Source organism: Lipomyces doorenjongii (assembly GCF_038497915.1).
Source record: "Lipomyces doorenjongii strain NRRL Y-27504 unplaced genomic scaffold V1508scaffold_32, whole genome shotgun sequence".
NCBI lineage: Eukaryota > Fungi > Ascomycota > Lipomycetes > Lipomycetales > Lipomycetaceae > Lipomyces > Lipomyces doorenjongii.
Genome location: NW_027118099.1, coordinates 65035 through 84653, shown reverse-complemented (window position 1 = coordinate 84653; position 19619 = coordinate 65035). Strand labels below are relative to the sequence as shown.

At 47.7% G+C, this 19619-nt stretch overlaps 11 protein-coding genes and 1 non-coding gene across 12 annotated transcripts; 5 read left to right on the top strand and 7 right to left on the bottom strand.

Annotated features, from left to right (window-relative positions):
* Positions 1-413: 413 nt before the first annotated feature.
* On the bottom strand, positions 414-707 carry V1508DRAFT_327013 (uncharacterized protein; the record flags this gene model as incomplete). The annotated part of the gene is made up of 1 exon (XM_066936625.1): positions 414-707. A coding segment is annotated over one exon (294 nt), but the record flags the coding sequence as incomplete, so codon positions are not given.
* A 576-nt stretch (positions 708-1283) lies between these two features.
* Positions 1284-1365, bottom strand: V1508DRAFT_t57. Its single transcript has one exon. It is a non-coding gene; the product is annotated as a tRNA-Ser (tRNA).
* Positions 1366-1698: 333 nt separating this feature from the next.
* On the top strand, positions 1699-2832 carry V1508DRAFT_419342 (40S ribosomal protein uS4). The gene is made up of 6 exons (XM_066940586.1): positions 1699-1786; positions 1892-1934; positions 1997-2018; positions 2077-2105; positions 2163-2294; positions 2362-2832. The coding sequence occupies exons 1-6, from the start codon at positions 1780-1782 to the stop codon at positions 2708-2710; spliced, it is 582 nt and encodes a 193-aa protein (XP_066795187.1). The 5' UTR covers positions 1699-1779; the 3' UTR covers positions 2711-2832.
* On the bottom strand, positions 2763-4019 carry V1508DRAFT_419339 (Pre-mRNA splicing Prp18-interacting factor-domain-containing protein). The gene has a single exon (XM_066940585.1). It carries the CDS (start codon positions 3925-3927, stop codon positions 2962-2964), a length of 966 nt encoding a protein of 321 aa, XP_066795186.1. The 5' UTR covers positions 3928-4019; the 3' UTR covers positions 2763-2961.
* A 229-nt stretch (positions 4020-4248) lies between these two features.
* Positions 4249-5296, top strand: V1508DRAFT_456328 (60S ribosomal protein eL21). Its single transcript, XM_066942649.1, has 3 exons — positions 4249-4332; positions 4447-4512; positions 4593-5296. Exons 1-3 carry the CDS (start codon positions 4322-4324, stop codon positions 4996-4998), a joined length of 483 nt encoding a protein of 160 aa, XP_066795185.1. The 5' UTR covers positions 4249-4321; the 3' UTR covers positions 4999-5296.
* A 36-nt stretch (positions 5297-5332) lies between these two features.
* V1508DRAFT_356119 (Ca2+ regulator and membrane fusion protein Fig1-domain-containing protein) lies at positions 5333-6266 on the bottom strand (the record flags this gene model as incomplete). The annotated part of the gene is made up of 4 exons (XM_066936980.1): positions 5333-5636; positions 5685-5832; positions 5889-6074; positions 6239-6266. 4 exons carry the CDS (start codon positions 6264-6266, stop codon positions 5333-5335), a joined length of 666 nt encoding a protein of 221 aa, XP_066795184.1.
* A 1810-nt stretch (positions 6267-8076) lies between these two features.
* V1508DRAFT_356129 (uncharacterized protein) lies at positions 8077-8700 on the top strand (the record flags this gene model as incomplete). The annotated part of the gene is made up of 1 exon (XM_066936981.1): positions 8077-8700. One exon carries the CDS (start codon positions 8077-8079, stop codon positions 8698-8700), a length of 624 nt encoding a protein of 207 aa, XP_066795183.1.
* A 2253-nt stretch (positions 8701-10953) lies between these two features.
* On the bottom strand, positions 10954-11541 carry V1508DRAFT_356044 (uncharacterized protein; the record flags this gene model as incomplete). The annotated part of the gene is made up of 2 exons (XM_066936977.1): positions 10954-11407; positions 11480-11541. The coding sequence occupies 2 exons, from the start codon at positions 11539-11541 to the stop codon at positions 10954-10956; spliced, it is 516 nt and encodes a 171-aa protein (XP_066795182.1).
* Positions 11542-13253: 1712 nt separating this feature from the next.
* Positions 13254-15357, top strand: V1508DRAFT_163120 (uncharacterized protein). The gene is made up of 2 exons (XM_066936078.1): positions 13254-13517; positions 13580-15357. The coding sequence occupies exons 1-2, from the start codon at positions 13421-13423 to the stop codon at positions 15172-15174; spliced, it is 1692 nt and encodes a 563-aa protein (XP_066795181.1). The 5' UTR covers positions 13254-13420; the 3' UTR covers positions 15175-15357.
* Positions 15358-15540: 183 nt separating this feature from the next.
* V1508DRAFT_433187 (uncharacterized protein) lies at positions 15541-15858 on the bottom strand (the record flags this gene model as incomplete). Its single annotated transcript, XM_066941973.1, has 1 exon — positions 15541-15858. The coding sequence occupies one exon, from the start codon at positions 15856-15858 to the stop codon at positions 15541-15543; it is 318 nt and encodes a 105-aa protein (XP_066795180.1).
* A 201-nt stretch (positions 15859-16059) lies between these two features.
* On the top strand, positions 16060-17462 carry V1508DRAFT_419323 (DNA-binding protein). Its single transcript, XM_066940584.1, has 5 exons — positions 16060-16381; positions 16504-16519; positions 16590-16720; positions 16803-16962; positions 17011-17462. The coding sequence occupies exons 1-5, from the start codon at positions 16273-16275 to the stop codon at positions 17297-17299; spliced, it is 705 nt and encodes a 234-aa protein (XP_066795179.1). The 5' UTR covers positions 16060-16272; the 3' UTR covers positions 17300-17462.
* V1508DRAFT_419319 (uncharacterized protein) lies at positions 17130-19609 on the bottom strand. The gene is made up of 5 exons (XM_066940583.1): positions 19266-19609; positions 18923-19213; positions 17440-18876; positions 17279-17390; positions 17130-17227 (listed from the first exon to the last, which is right to left on the bottom strand). The coding sequence occupies exons 1-4, from the start codon at positions 19563-19565 to the stop codon at positions 17352-17354; spliced, it is 2067 nt and encodes a 688-aa protein (XP_066795178.1). The 5' UTR covers positions 19566-19609; the 3' UTR covers positions 17130-17227; positions 17279-17351.
* Between the last annotated feature and the right edge of the window lie 10 nt (positions 19610-19619).

Sequence of the window (19619 nt, the reverse complement as noted above, 5' to 3'; positions counted from 1 at the left end):
TCCTCCATCCGCAGCAGAAAATTACAGCTTATTGCGGAAGCATGTCATCTACAACCTATGATATGTAGTCGGATTTAAGCACACAGATTGTTTTTCATATCTCATTCCTAACTGACACCTCAATACTTATGTATGATGAGTTATGAGATTGTCAATTTTAACATCTAGCACATATTGAAGATGGCACACTGCGTGACTACGCGCTATGTCGGCAGTATCATATATTCGCCAACACCAGTCCACGCGCCATACTTATATTATAAATTATCTCAGTTTTAGGCTACATCAGAAAGCAGCTTGTGATATTGGATATTGCTGGTATGATATTAGCCAACATGTGCAGCATCGGTGAAACCGAGGAAGAGGCTAAAGCTAAGCCAAATTTCTTGCACCGAGACATTGTGATTCACCCACCCACAACAGGAGCAGGTCTTGGAGGTCCACTCCTCCTCAACTTCCACCACTTGCGTTTGCTCAAACAGCTCTGCCTTCATGACAGTTCGACCAAAGAACGCACAGTGGCCAAGGGTGGCCATGCATGCCTTGGACTTCCTGTTGAGCTTCCGGCACGTGTGGAAATTGAGCTTCGGGAGAAACACACGGTCGTAATTGGAACACAGAAACGCCGCTGCCTTCTTGTGCATGTCCTCGACCAGGCGATCGATCCTCTCACCCTGCCGGATATATGCCCTGCGAAGGTTTTGGCGTACTCGAGTGTGGGCACTGGGCGGAGCCATCAAGCTAATAAGGAACGGTGTAGGTTTGGGAATTTGTTTCCACTGGGTTTTTGCCCTGAGGATGTTTCCTACATCTTTGTCCAGATGGACGTTCCTTTTCTATGTGTTTTATTTGCACAAGTACTCGCATTTCGAGTACCTCGGTCTTTGACCGCGATTTTAATGTTTGAATTCGTCTTGCTCTGAGAGCATGATGGCAAGTGGTGGCATCTCTCGGGATGCCGCCACGCTGGGACCTAGCCCCGCGTGTATAGAAGCAGCAATGCTTCTGTGAGTGCAAGTCCCTCGTGGATTGGAAGCCCCTATGGGGTCAAAAGACTCCCAAACACTCTGCTTAATTTCGCATTTTTGCGGGTTTTGCGAGTTTTTGTGGGTTTTTTGCTAGGAGAGACATTAAATGAATTCACAAGAGCTTCATAACCACACTGAAATTTCTTGGATTAATAAAGCACGCTGGTACCACAATTTGCCAGGAGGGTTAGCACAAGAATGCAAAGATTTTTCTCTAATAATTTTCTGCACCAAACCCCACATACAAAAAAATCACGACGCCAGCAGGACTCGAACCTGCGCTCCCAGAGGGAAAGAGATTTCTAATCTCTCGCCTTAACCGCTCGGCCATAGCGCCTTAATACACAATATCAAAACAAAACGCCTCTGTCAGTTTCACACTAACCCTAACCCTGCCAGCATTTTGGTGCCTGCGCAACGTTCATAAAGTGTCGAAGGTGAATAATTATGGGGCTCAAGATGCCATCGTCTCGTATGACAAGTATACGTTATTTAGCCCCAATGAGAAATTGGTCGTTTACTCGCGATGTCCAAATTAAAATGTAGGGTTGTATTTAGTCAAGCTAGGGTTATGACAAGCAGTCACACACCACGCCTTCTGACAGCTGAGCATCCTGGGGCCCTTTGTTAGGGCAAGATCCAAGGCAACCACAACATCCTCCATGCGGTGAAGCGCATCTCGAATTTTGGAGTAGCATCGCCTTGTTACAGCTCTTTTGTTAAAAGTCACCATCATAAACGATAATATAAGATGCCTCGTACGTACTCAGCTTTGTTCACTTGATTGTTGATGAATGGATTTGTTCGAATTAAAAAGTGTTGGTAACGAGTGCGGAATAATAACGCTGATAATGCTCGAATAGGCGCTCCAAACACGTACTCGAAGACCTACACGGTCCCTAAGCGGTACGTTGCAGTTTTGAGAGATAGAAATAGAACCAAGTACTCGGATGCTAATATTGTCATAGTCCTTATGAGCTTGCCCGTTTGGTAAATACAATTTTCATTGCAGAGATGGTATAAAGTGATACTTACGTTGAAGTAACAGGACTCGGAGCTTAAGCTTGCTGGTGAATAGTGCGTGTGGTTAATTGTTGCGGAATAATGTGATCGATCGGGCTAACTGTTGTGCAGCGGGTTGAAGAACAAGCGAGAGATCTACAGAATTGGCCTGCAGTTGTCGAAGATTCGACGAGCTGCGCGAGATTTGTTGACCAGAGATGAAAAGGACCCCAAGCGTTTGTTCGAGGGTAATGCCCTTATTCGGTATGTGCCAGACTAAAAATTCGGATATGAAGTGCAGGAGTTGGTGGATGGATCTAACGAAAATTAGCCGTCTCATCCGTGTTGGTGTCTTGAGCGAGGACAAAATGCGTCTCGATTATGTATTGGCGCTCAAGATTGAGGATTTCTTAGAGCGGAGATTGCAGACTCAGGTCTTCAAGTTGGGCTTGGCCAAGAGTATTCATCATGCGCGTGTATTGATCAGACAGAGACATGTACGTGTCGGCAAGCAGATCGTCAATGTACCTTCCTTCATGGTTCGCCTCGACTCGCAGAAGCACATTGATTTCGCTCTCACCTCACCCTACGGCGGTGGTCGTCCTGGTCGCGTGCAGCGAAAGCGCCAGGCTGACAAGAGTGGTGGTGATGATGAGGAGGCCGAGGAGGATGAGGAGTAAACTATTGTACATTTGGTGTGCTCAGGATGTGGGATTGATATGAATTCATCTTGTATTTTTTTACTTTCTGGTACAAGTGTTTAGTAATTTTTTTGCACAATACAAAAAGTTCATTGCTTAAAAGTAATCTGGACATCCAGGATCCCTGCGTCTACGCGTCTGTCTCCGAAATGAGAAGAAAATTGGCCAGTTGTTACATGACAATGATCCAACATATCGCACATCGACTCGGCAATCTATTCTAATCGATACTAGCCGTACTTTTCCATCAGCTGCTTTTTGAGTCTCTCGCTCTTCTCTTTAGATTCTACTTCGTATTTCCTCTTTGCAAGCGCTCCCTCAGTAGGGTTTGCTTGTATGTGCACATTGGCGCCTTTTTCTGCTGCATCCCAAGCGAATCGCTTCAAGCTTTCGAATTCTTCTGCTTCGCCGCTCTGCCGGACGAAATCATCGTCCGATGCTAGCAAGCCGTCATTGTCGTTCTTCATTGTTCTACTCTTTGGATTATACTCCTCGCCGGTCGAATCGAGATTCTTCAAGTATTTAGCTGCGTCTTCACGGATACGAAGCGTCCTCGTGCTCATTCTCGCGTCCGAGTCATATCCTTGGCCGGGCACTTTGGCCGCCTCCGTGTCGTAATGATCTCCATCCTCGCCTTTCTCCTCCTCCTTCTCTTGCCGTAGTCGCTCCAATTTCCGGTACTCCTCCACTACTTTCAAGTGCTCGCTCGGATCATATCCATTCCACCGATCGCGCTTGCTATCCCATGTCATCTTAACATCCTGAATCAAATCATCGGCTTGGATATCCTTGCCAGAAAACTTCGCCCCAACCTTCCTCGGCCTTTCCATACAATCCTTCACCTTATGTGTCATAGCTCCACAATTCTCACACGCGCCCTTCCTATACTTCGTCGCCGCAACTCCAGCCTTGATACCGCGTTTATACCACGCGATCTCGGCAGTTAAATTTTCGGTCTTATCTTTACGTTGGTGACGAAGCGAGACTTCGCCGCTATTGTCGACGTACCACGGCGCTTTGGAGATGAATTGCGGGATGTATGGGTTAATTTCCTTGCCATCTGCGTCGCGCTCGATGGGAAGTTCCTTGCCCTTTACTCGTCGGGAGGAGAGCGGTGTTGTGGCGTGGTCCGTTTTCGAGGGCGGCGCCAGTTGGTCAAATGTTTTGAATTTGAACTTTTCGTGTTCGTCTGTCATTTTATCGAGTCTCGATTCGTTGTGATATCAAATATGCTGAATCAATAACGATACGCAAATGGTTGAAGTCAGGGGCTTGGATTATTAGATTGGGTATGCATTGTACCAAGTGCTTCACACAGACCGAAGACGAGAGTGATGGCGATGTGCGACATAAACCCAAACCCAATAGCTTTGGAACTAAGTGTTTCGTACCGCGCGGCTTACGGATCTAAACCTTAATCCTCCCATTTTAGGGTATAGCCCTACCAGTGCGCGTGACTACTTTTTCTTATTGTTTAATGCGCCTGAGCGCCTAGTCGTATCACCCACGAGCTTGTAGGATCCCGAATAGTACACATTGAAGACAATTGTCCATACTGCATTTGCATAGATATTCAGCTACATAGCAAAGATGGGTCACAGGTATGTACACGACCGAATTCTTGATATGTTACTATTTCAATTATGAATTTGGATATTTGGATATGGCGACTTTGTGATTGTTGTGTATGGGATTTTATGCTAATGGCATCATAGTCACGGTTACCGATCTGGCACTCGCTATGCATTTTCTCGCGACTTTAAGAAACATGGTGTCATTCCGTAAGTACCCCATTCAGAAAAAGACTGTTGGCAGCATGAGCTTGTCATAAAATAAGAGATGGAATGTTAATAGGGAATAGTATGACTACCTACCTCAAGACCTACAAGGTCGGGGACATCGTCGACATTAAGGCCAATGGCGCCGTCCAGAAGGGCATGCCTCATAAGTACTACCACGGCAAGACCGGAATTATCTACAATGTGACTAAGTCCTCAGTCGGGGTGATCATCTACAAGGTCGTCGGTAACCGCTACCTCGAGAAGCGCATCAACGTCCGCATCGAGCATGTCAAACACTCCAAGTGCCGTGAGGAGTTCGTCAACCGTGTCAAGGAGAACGCGGCCCGGAGACAGGACGCGAAGGCGAAAGGTGAGAAGGTGTTCCTTAAACGACAGCCTGTCTTGCCTAGGGAGGCTCATGTCGTTTCGGCAGAGGGTAACGCCCCTGTTACTCTTGCGCCGCTGGCGTACGAAACTTACATCTAAACTGTTTATGTGTATATTGTATTTTGTTGGGTTCGTTGGATGGATATGAGCTAAAAGTATCATTTGTCTATACATCGTTATAATACATGTACGTATCCTGTTCATTGCGACTTCACTCATAGGACTATGGTTTTACCCTTGTGCAAGCGTTAAAAAAAAGAAATAGTTGTTATAATATCGGCATCCAATGTTTACTCCGTTCTAACTGATGCATTACCCCATCTAAAGCAATCTAATATGAAAACAAGTAGTACAATTAGTTGTTCTGTTTTAAACTGATTCAGTTCCCTATCCAAGCAATTACATATACGAACTTCGTCTTACATCGTCACATCTACACAGAGTGCAGAGCATTAATCGCAACAAAAAAGTACACACCAACAACAGTCAACGTCAATAACCCGAACGTGAACCAACCCAAAATCATGGCCGTGATTCCAACTCCCGTGAATATTGTCCCATTCGCTAGATTCGTGGCCACAGTCGCTGCGCCGACGGAGGCTGTGTGTTGCCATAAAACAGATATCAGGACAAGTATAGCGGAGAGAAAGCATATGCCGACGGCAACTGTTTTGAGGAGCGGCGGATACGGAAGGATTAGCACGAATACTATGAACGAGAGAGCAGCGGCGATGATGCTGGTTGAGAAATCAGTATGTTTCTGGCCAGAGATTCGAATGACGTACAGAAGATACGGAAAGACGATTTTCTCACGAAACGTTTGTGCAACGTGGAGTAAATTAATTGGATCTTGGTACGCATATAGGTTCTCTGCCAAGGACGTCGCGTTTTGCGAACAAAGCCACGCACCCGGCGAAGAACGTAGACATAGCGCTATCCCCAAGTCAATATCAACCTATGTTTCGTAAACCAAACAAAAACGAACATACCAAAGTATCCTATCCGGACTTCCAACCTAGTTTGTCCGACGATATTTCCCAGTACTACACTCGCCTCCGGGTTAACCACCGTAGCACCATTAACTTGATATACCGTCCCGCCATTGTAGCCGATATTCAGTAAGTATATCCTCGGCATGACGCTGAATGAAGATGAACATCCTGCCAGTAGAAGTGCTTGGAATCATTAGTAAATTGCATAGCGTGAAAGTGGCAGTGGCAGAACGTACACATGAGTACTATTGAGACGATTAGTAAAAGGAGGAAGACGTGCCGTGGTCGTACAAATGTCAGACCTGATCTTGTTAGAAATTGGTTCAGCGGGTAATATATGGACATACTTAAAAACTCGACTTTGAAAATCGTCATTTTGAGGACGTCTCGAGAATAGACGGATCAGCCGTCGATACAGGAAACGGACCAAGCTGAAAAATGTGTCTGAATACAAATCGAGCCTCGATGACCGTTCGAGTGCACGCTTAGGGTGAGCGGCTGCGCAATGGGTTGCTGTGATGGTATTTAGACAGACGTAAGCAAGCCAGTGTAAACAAACGTAGCGTAGACTGTGCGGAGTGTCTGGGACAGCTGGAGAAGGAGCAAGCAGTAGACGTATTGATACGCACGTGAATCTGTCAACTAGTACTGCATCTGAGCGCGCTTGTATAAGACGTGAGTCGACGAGAGCGGTCGGTCGTTCATCCTATCGGAGTATAATAGCGAATAGTGGTGTATACCAGCTGCTCTTCAAGAACTTGACAGGGGTATGGCGTGTACAGAGAACAGTGTTTGTTGACGCAGCCTCATTCGCGTGTGCACGTGTTGACGCGTTTGATATTCGCGCTTGTACTCCGTTCTAACATACTCAACGTGCTCAGATATCTCTCAATTATAAATCCACATTGCATGAATTTTTTTTGTAGTCATGGAGGTGTTTTGTTTAAACGAAAATGTTGGTGACATAGAAAATACCGATTAAGGTGATGGCCGTGCAAGTCGGCCGTGAAGATGCGTTGGCAACCGAAACCTTGATTTCACTCAAACTCATCCTCCTCACAAAATTTCAAATCGGCCCACGCCCATCGCCATGCTCATTATATCATTTACATTCATTATGCGTGCTCTGCCATGCTACCTGTCTTCTTCTTTTGTTCCGACATATTTGTTGTGGCAAATATTTAAAGTATACGAACCGACTAAGATCTAATAAGATCTCAGGTACTGCACCGCAACGATACGATTCATCAATAACATGGAAGTTTCAACACAGAGAACGTCAGTGCATCCAGGAGCTGCTGACGCAGACATTTCACTGGCGTTGGACGGTATAGCGCAACATGCTATAAAAATGGCCACGAAGACCACCAAGACCAACACGGTCAAGGATTTAGTCTATGTGTCGGAAAAACTTGGAATAGAAATCGAGAAGGCTGACGCACTAGCAATTGCTCATCTGAATGCTTTTCCACCTACCGACGAGACCCAGATGACGAAGGCCGCGGAAATAGTACGCACCAGTGTGGAAGCCGATAGTGATTCTCTAGGGGCTGTTGAAGACGGGAAGATAGACTCCAACGCGCTTGCGCATTCCATGTCGACAATATCGCCTTCAGCACCACTAAAACGCAAACGCGCACAAACGTTGTTTGACATCATCAAACATCGTCGGAGAAACGGTACTTCGCCATGCAAACCGAATCTTCAATGCCCTGCAAACGATGCCAACGACCAGACTGCAGGCCGAGATACTTTGAAGCGCAAGAGAGGATTGGAGTTTGGCGTCGCCTTAGCGCAGGGTCAGCCGCTGAAGAGGCGGGCTGGTGTTGAGAAATGGCTTATTGCTCATCTTCGCGGGAATGCCGATACGAACAAGTCAACTAGAACAGCACGAATATCACGAGTTATGTCTCCGCAACGGAAAAATGCTGCGCCGCGACCACAAAGCGCAGGCAGCGACGCCGACGACGAGTCAAGCGAATACGGAATGAGGATCGTTTCTGTTAGATCGCGATCAGTCGACAGAGAAGATGGTACACTGCTAATCAAGAAGTTATCTGCCGGCCGCATCATCGCAATCCCGGTTTTTGACTCAGCTCAAACAAAGCTTGATACCACCAATATCGCAGAACTGGTAACTTCTGTGCCCGCTCTCAATGCGGCTCGCGATGTCTTCACCTCGACGATGACAGACATCGACCGAAACGAAAGCGCGAAAGGAGACGCGCCGGACAATACGAAAAAAGGGAGAAAATTGGCGGAAATGTTGCTTTCGATGGATATTCTCACCACACCAGAGTTGACGACTACTTCGTCTTCTTCGGGGACTGAGTCTGGATCGAGTCCGGAGGGGTCACCGGGCAGCAAAGGTGAAGGACATGGGGGAATCAAAGACGTAGAGTTGGAAGTCGTACAGGTATCTCCTCCGCCACCGTACACGTCCCCCCAGCGAAACCCAGATTATCTCAAAATTGATATTCGGCGGGGAGTCAATGACGATGCGATTATGCGGGATACTACCCTGAAGATTTTAACCTGTATTCCAAAAACGCAGCACATCGACGGCGAACATTTGTTCTCTCCATCTTCTCCCACGAAATCCACACCATCAGTTATCACTGGCAAAGATATTTCATCACTTACAGAATCATTTCAAAGATTGCAGCTAAATGGTACTACATTCGACGTAGAGGGCGATGAGGAGTTATTGGAGTATACAGATACGGAGGCCACGTTTTCTTTTGCGGCGCGGTTCAAACCTGCTACTGTGCATTTAACGAAGGAAGCTGAATCTGCTATCCCTTTTTGATACCTTTATTACGGTAATGCTCTTTTTGAGCGCTGTTCTTTTCTGGGTGAAGTCACATTGGTTATCGGGTACCAAATAGATTCTGAAATGATACATTTGATAGTATACAGGAAATCAGCCTTCTAACAATGCAAAATATGTATACATCCCAAACACATGCGATTTCGAAACTGTGTCCGTTCTTCAGACGTGGAACTTTCTAGTCTCAGCTCTGGGATATCAATTTCAACTTCAGGGACAAGTAGTTTCAGTTTCTCTTTCGTCAACCTTCTGGCGCCGTCAGCAGCGACGGTACAAGGTCAACCTACTGCAACAACATTCGGCTGCCGGCACTTTTAATATTAGACTGACCCGATAAATCCGGCAATTTTGCTGGATACCAACATCCAGATTCCGCATGGCGATGTTGACCCATTCGACTTTGTGCAACAAGACTATTTGGCCAGCGGTTGAGGACGACTTCACCTCGGAGAGGGCTCATCCAGACAGGTAAGATATAAGACAGCGTGCCCGACACATAGATAAACTCTAATCAGGATCACCCGAAAGCACTTTCTGACGGAATTGCCCTATCACCTTCGGTGTTGGCTCTCATTGGCAGGATTTCGGATCTGTCCAGTCAATAGTATCGAAATTGGAATTTTGAATCTAGATGGGCAGGCGATGACTGATTGTATCGCATTCGTGATCTGAGGTGTCGTTTCGGCTGGCCCCAGGTTCCGAAGAATTGACTTGGTGTGACGGACTGCCCCATTATTAATTAAATATAATGGCATCTCTTAGGGATGATGACGCAAACAACCTAACAGTCAAAATATCTTTGGCTTCGCCTGCACTACGTCATTGACAACCTGCATGCATTTTGCACTTGACAGTAATCTTAATCTCAACTGGTCATCATCCCGCGCGAGGGGACGGCCACAGAGACGGCCCCTGACATGCGACTAACAGCCGTCTATAGAACCTCATGAAAGTCTCCAGTAAAGAATGGACCATATGGACGGCCTAATCAGGTACTTTCCATATCTCCGCCAGACGTATAGCCATATCGACACATTTGGAGCCAACAACGAGAAGATCTGGACGATGGATGGCCGTCGCGGCGGGGGCGAATGGAAAAGCTGAATACAGCGGGAAGTCTTTCTTCGTTGTAGGACTAAGAAGCTCTATACCTACATGGTCAACCGTCCAGCGCAGCTTCTTACTAGATAATCGCGGTCAAAGATGTTTGCCGTTTCTATCTCGACATTGAGATGAAGCGGATGACGAGGATGCCAACGGCTTTACGGAAGTCGGATCGACTCATCTCCCGCGACCCTGAGGTCGCTTGTACACCAACTTATAGGCATGGCTTTTTCCTGCTATGCCCGTGGTGAAGCGTAAGCACGACAGGGTGTTACAGGCTTCCGATAGGCGCAAGTTCAGATTGCTTGTCCGTATTTTCACAATACCCACTGCAGTATGTATCATTTGTCTACGATGTGCAGTTTTTCTACAAAGACCCTGGGATAGTAGCAGCCAGAATCGGCGAATACTACCGATGGTAAGCAGGGCTGTGATCGAGCTATCGGTCTACAGCGCGTCACAGCAGCTACGGCTGATGGGAAACCCTAAGCTGGGCTCGCTAGACGTTGATCAGGTAAGCATGTATATTGAGCACTTTGACAACGAGATCGGTTTGCGCCTGGCAGTGTGACGGAGTACAAATATGGCTGGAGGATCTCCGACGGCAAGATGGTGCAACTTAGCCGGTCAGCGTCGGATTAAGTCGGACGTTGAGCAAACTTGGACAGGGACGGAATCCTGCAAGCTGGGGTCGGAGGTTTGCGAAGTTGGTGCAATCAATATACGTTCCGCTGCAATCCGAGGTCACCGGCACAGCAAATAGGCATAAGACTGAGTGTCGCCTCGGCCAAGTAAGCCTGATTGCGGTAGACGAAGAATGGATGCGCGAGGAGCTATCGAAGGAATTAACGAAGCGTGCTTAAGAGTCAGTACACAAGAGTATATTTCGCCATGACCACCGCGATCAGAAAAGATTTCGTTGATTTCCGAGACTACACTGCTGACAGTACTACTGATGGACGAGTCCGCTGACCTGGGCGGCATAAGGAAGGCACACTTGAAGTCGATCTCTTCGACGATGACAGACTACCTGAAAAATGTATCGAACTCCGTCTATCATTAAAATGTATGCATCATCAGCTTGATGAATCATTCTAGCTATCCTGGCACTCAGCATCTACATCACAATCACTCGAACCCCTTAACGATCGCTTCGGCCAGGATCACGCCATAGAAGGCGGTGACAAACAACGTACCCAAGTTAACAATGGTGCTAATTCCATGCACAATGCCAAACTCCTTATTCAATTTCTTCATATCCTCACTGACATCATCCTCATAAGACTTCTTGCCCTCCTTCGTCTCCTGCGCTTTGCGGAGATTCATAAGCTTAACTGTCCGCGGACCGATATACATTAAATTGACGAGACCAGTCGCGCCGGCTATGACAAGTGATGAGAGCGAGAGTTTGTCACTTGCGACTGAGAAGGGAGCGGTAAGGAGAAGGAATCCGGGGACAACGGTTTGCATTGCGAAGTAAGGTGGGAAGATCTTGAGCTGCAGGGCGGAGAAGTGTTGACGCGGAAGTGCGCGATAGGCGGTGATACCGACAAAGAAAGATTGGTAGACAGTCGAGCCAAAGCTGGTTGAATTAGCATCATTCAATGATTCCGATTGCCTGACGGAAGGAAGAAGGGCTGCATTTAATACCTACAGGATCGAATAAGCAAACAAATGGTAGGGAGCGGTTGTGGAAAGCGCGGACAATAGAGGCATGGTGGTTAGCGAGGATATAATCGAATATTAACAAATGATTAATAAGTTTCGATGAACTCGGTGCTGTTAGCAAATGGATGAACGAGATTAGCGAACTCGACAATTATCAGGAGGAGTCGAGATCTGGACCTACGTCGAACGTCGGGTTGATCTGTAACCCTGAGTTTGTCGACTCGCTGGCAAATCTGGTTAGGGTTACACGTGTGGGACTCCACGAGCCCTTATTGGATTGCGATACCAATCAACTATTTCAAAAATTTATACGGCTAGGTATTAGATCAATTGGACGAAACAAAGTGATTTATTATTACGGTTGTGAGAAGTCGATCAAGACAATGGGAAACGCCGCAGGCTCGGGCAGATTTAATATAGTCAATAACATCTGATCGATCAGCAGAGACGGAACTTTCAAAGACAAAGAAAGGTTATACGTGCAGTCAGATATTCTGCGGAAATAACGGTGAAGGTGCGAGTGCGTAAGGTACTCATATATATCATCAAATAAGCGGCGGCAGTCGTTGGTACAAATGGATCCGTAAAATCCCTGCAGTTGTTCTGGTGAAAATGGTCGCATTAGTTGCCAGTCACAATGTACCAATAGATTATACATAAAGTGATCAGGGGTGGGTTCGCGAATTCGATTCGCGGATAGGGTGATATTGAGCAGTGTGCAGCAACAGGTTACGAGACTCCGCTATGTCCAGAACTCAGCTTTTGCTTCTGCATACTGTTACCATTGCAGTCGGCCGACGAGGGTAATTGATATACGTATATTATTATACGATTTTTTATTGTTTGTGACTGGGCTGCTCAATGCTTCGTAATATACTCTCATCAATGAGAGCTGTGTATCAACCAACGGTCAATGGCTATATTTAAACTTGGGCGGTGGTGAAACAGCTGTAGGTCGGCGTATCTGGACGCCGCATTTGCCTGTTCTGGGCGATGCTTCACGCAGATATGGTATAAGCGCGACGGTGAATTTTGCACGGTCGCCGAAAGCGGAAGCGAGGGACATCAGCACAGTGCAAGTTAGCTCGAATAGGCAAGGTAATTGGGGATTGGGGGGGCCAGGCAACCGAGTGAGCGCACGGCCATTCTCCGCGTCTCGGAGGATTTTTGCTGTTGCTGCCAAGCAACCTTTAAGTAGATCTTAATCAACTAACGCGATGTTGGATGCTTACACAATATCCGTAATTTCGAATGATTACTATATTTTACAGAATTCACATTTTCAGCTGTGAAGCACACAATTATTGTAGTCCAATGGGGTTATTCCGGGTGCAGATCCACTGCCACCTGCCCTAAATCCACCTGCCAGGCACAAGAAACGTGAGCTTAATCTGGGACATGGTAGCCGCGTGTTGCGCTCCGGCACTGTGACCCGGCACCCCTTGGTGAGTCCGTTTCAACGCTGTTTTCGTCCTCCACTTCGAGCTTGACACGCGATTGTTCTTTTCTCCGCACGCCTTGCCATTTGCACAGCTCAATCTGTACCTGTGAGTGCCCAGATACGCCTGTTCGAATAAACATATCCGATTCATTCCGACTCTTCGTCACTCGTTTGGTTAGGAGAAGTTGTCGCGTGAGGCGTTAAGCTCATCACTCGTTTCTATAATTCTCTCCCCTCTATCCACAGTCTCCTCTCTATACGCATCTCTCTCTCGTCGTCGCGTATTCTATTCTACAAGTCCTCCGTTAGTTCGCCTTCCTCAGTTTCCACTTAACCTCAGTTTGGCACACCCGCTTCTCCACTTTCAGCATTCGTCGACGATCACTCCTGCAGTACATGAACTAGCTACGTCCACCTCTACGTGTATCCAGCATTGCACAGCAGTTACTGCTCAATTGAGCCTGCATTGGTTACATATCTAAAAACATGCCGCCTTTGTTCCAGTCGCGGAAGAAGCGTAACCCCCCGGCTTCGCGGTCCGCTGCCATTGCTGCCTTTGGCGAGTCGGCTTTTAGCTTGATAGGTGCGTTTGTTTACATCAGTCGCCCATATTATTGAACGCACTGATACTCATGTGGTATGTAGACGAGGACACCTTGTCGCCAGAGGAATCGTCCACACTCGACTCGGATACCTGGATGCTGGCGTACACGGATTCTGTCCATTCCTATCCGGAATCGAGACGCCTGACTACTGCGACTGCCAGGTCGGTCTTCGACTCCTACCACCAGCAGCCCCGAACGCGGCCGCAGGCGACCCCGTCGCGATTTGCTTCGCTGCGGAGACTGTCGTCACAGTTTACGCTACAGCAGCCGCGCTCACTGACCGGTTCGACCACCAGCTTGAAGAACGAAACCGGTGGCAACCGACACCGCCTTCAGCAAGCGGTGACCTCGCCAGTTGGCGACTCTGCTCTTGGTTCGGGTTCTTACTATGGTGCGGGTCCACGGGCATTTGACGCTAGCGAACTCGGCACAAGCAGCTCAACCCTAGCCCTGGCCGCTGACCGTCGTCATCACTCGCTTCTTCCGCGAGAATCTCATCCTCATCTCAGGGCCCCTCGATTACGGCATTTTGCATCGACACCGGTCCCCAGAGCAGAATCGACCTCGTCAACTGCTTCATCCACATCGTCATCGTCGTCATCCGCTTCACCCCATTTCCGGCCAACAAAGCCGCGCGGCCCCACCGATCTTAGATTAACGACTGGTCCTCCGCTATCCCAGTCATTCTCACCGATCCCTGAATCGCCACGAAATTTGCGATTCTCCAGTAGTTCTAAATCTGCTGCCAGTGCGCCAAAGAGTAGTCCAGCGCATATACGGCCGTCCGGACTAGACCCTGCGGGCGGTATTGATGTGTGCGCCAACGATATGACCACCGAACTCTCTTCTGAGCCGGCGCATTCGCACGTGCGATCGTCGTCCGCCTCCTCCTCGTCATATGCTGATGTAGTTGAGAACGACGACGCAGCTGCGGCTGCAACGGCAGGCGACGCTCCATTCTGCGGGACTGCATTGTTCTCGTCCCCGCTCGGCTCACCAATTCCTTCGTCACCCCGTGTGTCTTCACCTGATTCGTCCATGATATTCGAGCGACAGGTTCAAGATCCTGTCCTTACAGCATCGGGCGTACCAAGTCACCACCACAGCGAGAACCTAATCCCACCGGTCCTGGCTGCATCGTGTGAAGCCTTGACGGACGAGTCTGTCGATCCTGAGGACGTCGAAGTCGTGTCCGTTACGCGCCCCTACTCCAACTCCATCCACAGAACAAATTCGGCCGTATCACTAGCGTCAATAGCATCCAGTGCTGCATCCTTCCAGGCTGTATCCCCGAAATCGTCATCATCAACCGCGACGTCTACGGCTCCGGTACCCACATCCAGCAGCAGCACGCACAGACTAAGCTTCTACACATACGCTGACGTCGTGCATGACGCCCTGGTGCCGACAGACGATAAGTTGCAATCCCCATCGCCTGACCTTGCGGCGCACGACGAAAAAGCACCACACCCGCCACTATTTCTTTCGTCGACCGATGCTAATGCAGCAACCGACATTGTGTCACCTTTCGTATCTGACTCTGCATCCGTGAACAACCAGCAACAATTCGTGACCGTGACAACACTAGGCGAAGCAATACGACGGAACCAAGATGAAATTACAAATAGTGCATGAACGCACAGGAATGAGCCTAATAATTTATCAAATAATGAATAATCACTCTTTGACGGCTTGGAGTTTGGTTATGCATTTGTTCTAGTATATAGGTTCTTTGTTTGATAATTTGTTTATATTGCTTCTCATTAGCTTAGTTAGGTGGGCGGGCTTGCTTATTACTTGGTTGGTGCCGCAGAGATATGTATTTTACTTAGTTTTTGATTATTTCTCTGGTAATGCTTGAATAAACCACTGTAGGTTATTTACGTACAGTATTTCAGTGACCGTCACACAACATATCGTACATATCGTACAATGCGCTCATAATATACATGCCCTTCCACCACCAAGTCCAATTTACTACACATCTGCACTATAATCAATTCAGGCATCATATCCCTTCCCACTCAATTTCTCCCGTCCAGCCGCATTCCGGCTCCGAACGCGCTGTCCAACACTCGCATCCTCATCCTCGTCTTCCTCCCGTATGGCAGAGCGAAGAGAACTGCTCGTGCCTTCAGCGAGTTGAAACTTCACGAAGCTTGTATCTTCGCTTTCATCTTCGTCGTCGGCTTTCGATTTGTGGGTGCGAATTGGCGCGGGCTTCTGGACTTTGTAGCTTCCGACACCATTGAGGACCGGTAGGAAGATGACGAGGAGGAGGAGTGTTGCGCCCAAGATTATGAATATTACCGCATTCATTTTTTATTGTGACCGAGAATATTGGATGCAGAAATGACTAGAGATTGAAGGGATTGAGGACTGACAATGGCTGGCTGACTTTCGTGCAAGAAGGCGCAGTGCAATTATCATGACCTTAGCTTTTCTGTCCATTCTATTCCCGAGCCGATGTATCGAAGATAAGTGACGTCGTCGTACAGCTTGTGACACCTGCGACAATTGCGATTGCAAACCCGAACCCTAGGATTTCGTTGTTGAGGCGATCGCACATTTAACCGAGTTAGGATATACGACAACAAGACATGTGCGGTTTGACCTCCTCCTTGCTCATGTTAAACGAGACGACATTGCGCTCTGCTTCATGCCTTCCTCGTTTACATTAGATATACTCTGGAATAGATAAAATTACCAAAAATTTAAGGAACAGAACGAGCCATGCCGGCATCAGCAAAATCACAAGCGCAAACCGCAGCGGCCATTGCGGCTCCAACGAGATCGAAGCTGTCGCTAAAAGGATCGTCGAAAGTCGTTGCAGAGTTTTTCGGTATGCTTTTGCTGTTTTATCCCAAAAATTATTGCATTTTAATCTTTGTTCGTATCCGGCTATTTGTTCTTTGTGTCAGTTTAGTCTAGATGTGTTGATGTGTAAGCTAATGTTGTGGACAGAATATAGTATAAACAGGTGCGTTACACGCACACATACATTCTCTCGTCACAGTCAAAGAGGACGAACCGAAGATTAACTTATCTAGTATTTTATTTCAACGCGGGATATATCCTCCCGAAGATTTCCAAGTGGTGAAGAAGTACGGGTTAAATATGCTGGTGACAGTCGACGAGGAGGTGAAAGCTTACATTCGTCGTATCATGAGTCAATTAAACAGTAAGTTTCCCCGCATTGCAATACTACTGATTGTGGTTGGTGGGATAGGAAGTTGAGAGAACGAGGAGCTAATTGACGATAGAATGGATCACTGGAGGGAAAATATCCAAACTAGTAGTTGCAGTGGTTTCGCTGGATACAGGCGATGTTGCCGAGCGCTGGCAGTTCGATATTGAAGTTTTTAGTAAGGGTGTCATGACGAGGAAAGCTACTCTGGTGGCGGACAAAGAGAATACTGTTCCGTAAGTCCTTTTCGATTTGTTTACAGCTTAATGTATTGACGAATATAGTGCCAGTGGAGTGCAGATAAAAGAGAAATCTGTGGACGAAGTACAATCAGAGATTCAAGCCATCATCCGACAGATCACGGCATCAGTTACCTTTTTACCGGTCCTCGAAGGACGACATACTTTCAACGTACTCGTGTATGCCGACGGCGACGCTCAGGTGCCAGCAGAGTGGATCGATAGCGATCCGAAGGAGGTGAGGGATGCGGAGCAGGTAAAGCTACGGAGTTTTAGCACGAATTCGCATAAGGTTGATACGATGGTTGCGTACCGTCTTGGCAACGCGGAGTAGGATCATGGCAGCTTGCTCCCAGTTCATCTCTATTGCTATGTACAATACATTATTAGTTCGTTTCGCCTTTTGCTAGGAAACCTTGATATGCCTGAGCCCACAGTTAGCTACATAGTCGATGTCGTATTCGAAAAACATACCTCTTGAGGAATTGTGACTTTGCCAATCATTCTCAAATTCTTCTTGCCTTCCTTCTGATTTCTCAGCAACTTTTGCCGCCGCGTAATATCCGATGCATGCAACTTTGCCAATACATCCTTCCGCCTAGCCGCAATCGTCTCCCTCGCCACAATCTTAGACCCAATGGCAGCCTGAATGACCGTCTCAAACAATTGCGCCCGCAAAAACTTTTTAAACCGCTTGACCCACTCCCTGCCCCTCCTCTCAGCTAGAGTACGATGCATAACTTGCGCCAGCGCGTCCACGCTGTTACCATTAACAAGAAGCTGCATCTTGACTAATTGCGCCGATTGGTACCCTGCATCTTCGTAGTCTAGCGTCGCATAACCCTTCGTCAGTCCTTTTAATTTTCCAAAAAAGTCGTCTACGAGATGAGACGTGGGGACAAGGTACTGCAACAACACTTGATTTCCTTGCGACAAGAATATCATGTCGACTTGTGTTCCTCTGTTGTTTTCGCAAAGTTCGATTACATCGCCAAGATATTCCTGCGGGAAAGACATGATTGCTTTAACCATCGGCTCTAGGAGATCTTTGACTTTTGTCTTTTGTATCGCTGGGTCAGGGAAATCGTCCGGGTTGCGGATTATCGTTTCCTGGCCATCTCTCCAGACGACTTTGTATGGCACTGTCGGAGAGGTTATAATTAGCGACGCACCGTACTCTTGCTGTAATCTATCCTGGAATACGGAGGCATGTAGCGTGCCTAGGAAGCCGATGCGCCAACCCTGTCCCAACGCGTTCGAATTTTCGCGTTGAATGGAAACGCTCCTGTCGTTCAAGACAAGCTGATTTATCCGCTCGTCTATTGTCTGGAATTCAATCCCCTCGGCTGGGAAAGCCCCAACGAAAACCATAGCCTGTGGTTCCTCAAACCCCGGTAGTGCCTCGACTTCGTTGCCAAAGTGCATTATTGTGTCGCCAACGAGAGCTTCGGAGATTGTTTTCATGCCGAGAACAGCGTAACCTACTTGTCCTGTTTTGAGATGTGGCATGGGCTTTCGGTCCGGATGTAAAATGCCGAGATCCTTGACTTCGTACCGTTTGCGGCTATGCGCCGAAATGACTTTATCCCCACGCTTGAGTACACCGTCGACAACATTAATTAGCAGTATCACTCCAAGATATGTATCGAACCACGAATCGACTAACAAACACCGCAGCGACTTCTCGATATTATTCGCTGGCGCCGGAATGCGTTCCACGACCGCGGGTAAGATTGTCTCGACGTTGGTTCCACGTTTGGCAGACACACGAATTGCCCTGTCGGAGTCGAGCTCAAACATTGTTTCGATTTGTTCTAGTGCGCGAGGGATATTTGCGTGGTCCAGGTCGATCTTGTTGATGACGGGAATGAGTTCGAGGCCGAGGCTGTAGGCTAGAAAGAAATTTGCTACCTACGATGGTTAGCAAAGCCGCCCACCAAGGAATACTATAACGTACGGTCTGGGCTTGCACGCCTTGACTGGCATCAACAAGAAGCAATGCGCCACCACATGACGCGTAACTCCGTGATACTTCCGCTCTGAAATCAACGTGTCCGGGAGTGTCGACGAGATGGAGTAGATAATCCTCGCCATTTTGCTCATAGAGCATCGTGCACGTTTGCGCTTTTACCGTGATTCCGCGCTCCCGCTCAACGTCAAGTCGATCAAGAAACTGGCCCACGCTACCTTTAGGAATTGTCCCCGTTAATTCAAGTAATCTGTCACTCAAAGTTGATTTGCCATGGTCCTAAACACTGTGAGACCGTCGTCGACTTGCAAAATGTGTACATGTAACATACAACATGTGCAACGATGGAAAAATTCCGGTACCTCGATACCGGGATCCGGTCAATCCTCTCGGCCAAGCCAGTGTCGATATCGTTATTAATCGTCGCATATTCCCTCACGCCTTCTCGTCCAAATACCAGCTGTGGACGAAATTGTATCCTCTGCGGTCCAACCCCACTTTTGTCTAACACCCGACTCTTTCGAATCGCGTACCACGTCTCGCAATTCGCATAAATATACCCTCTTGCTTTCCACGTTAATCTTCCTGCGCACGCAAGCGAAGGTATGCTTGTATGCGACCATGATATCATTTGTGGCTGCCGAGTGCCGACTTCATCCCTTCATTCAAACTGACGGTCGATCTC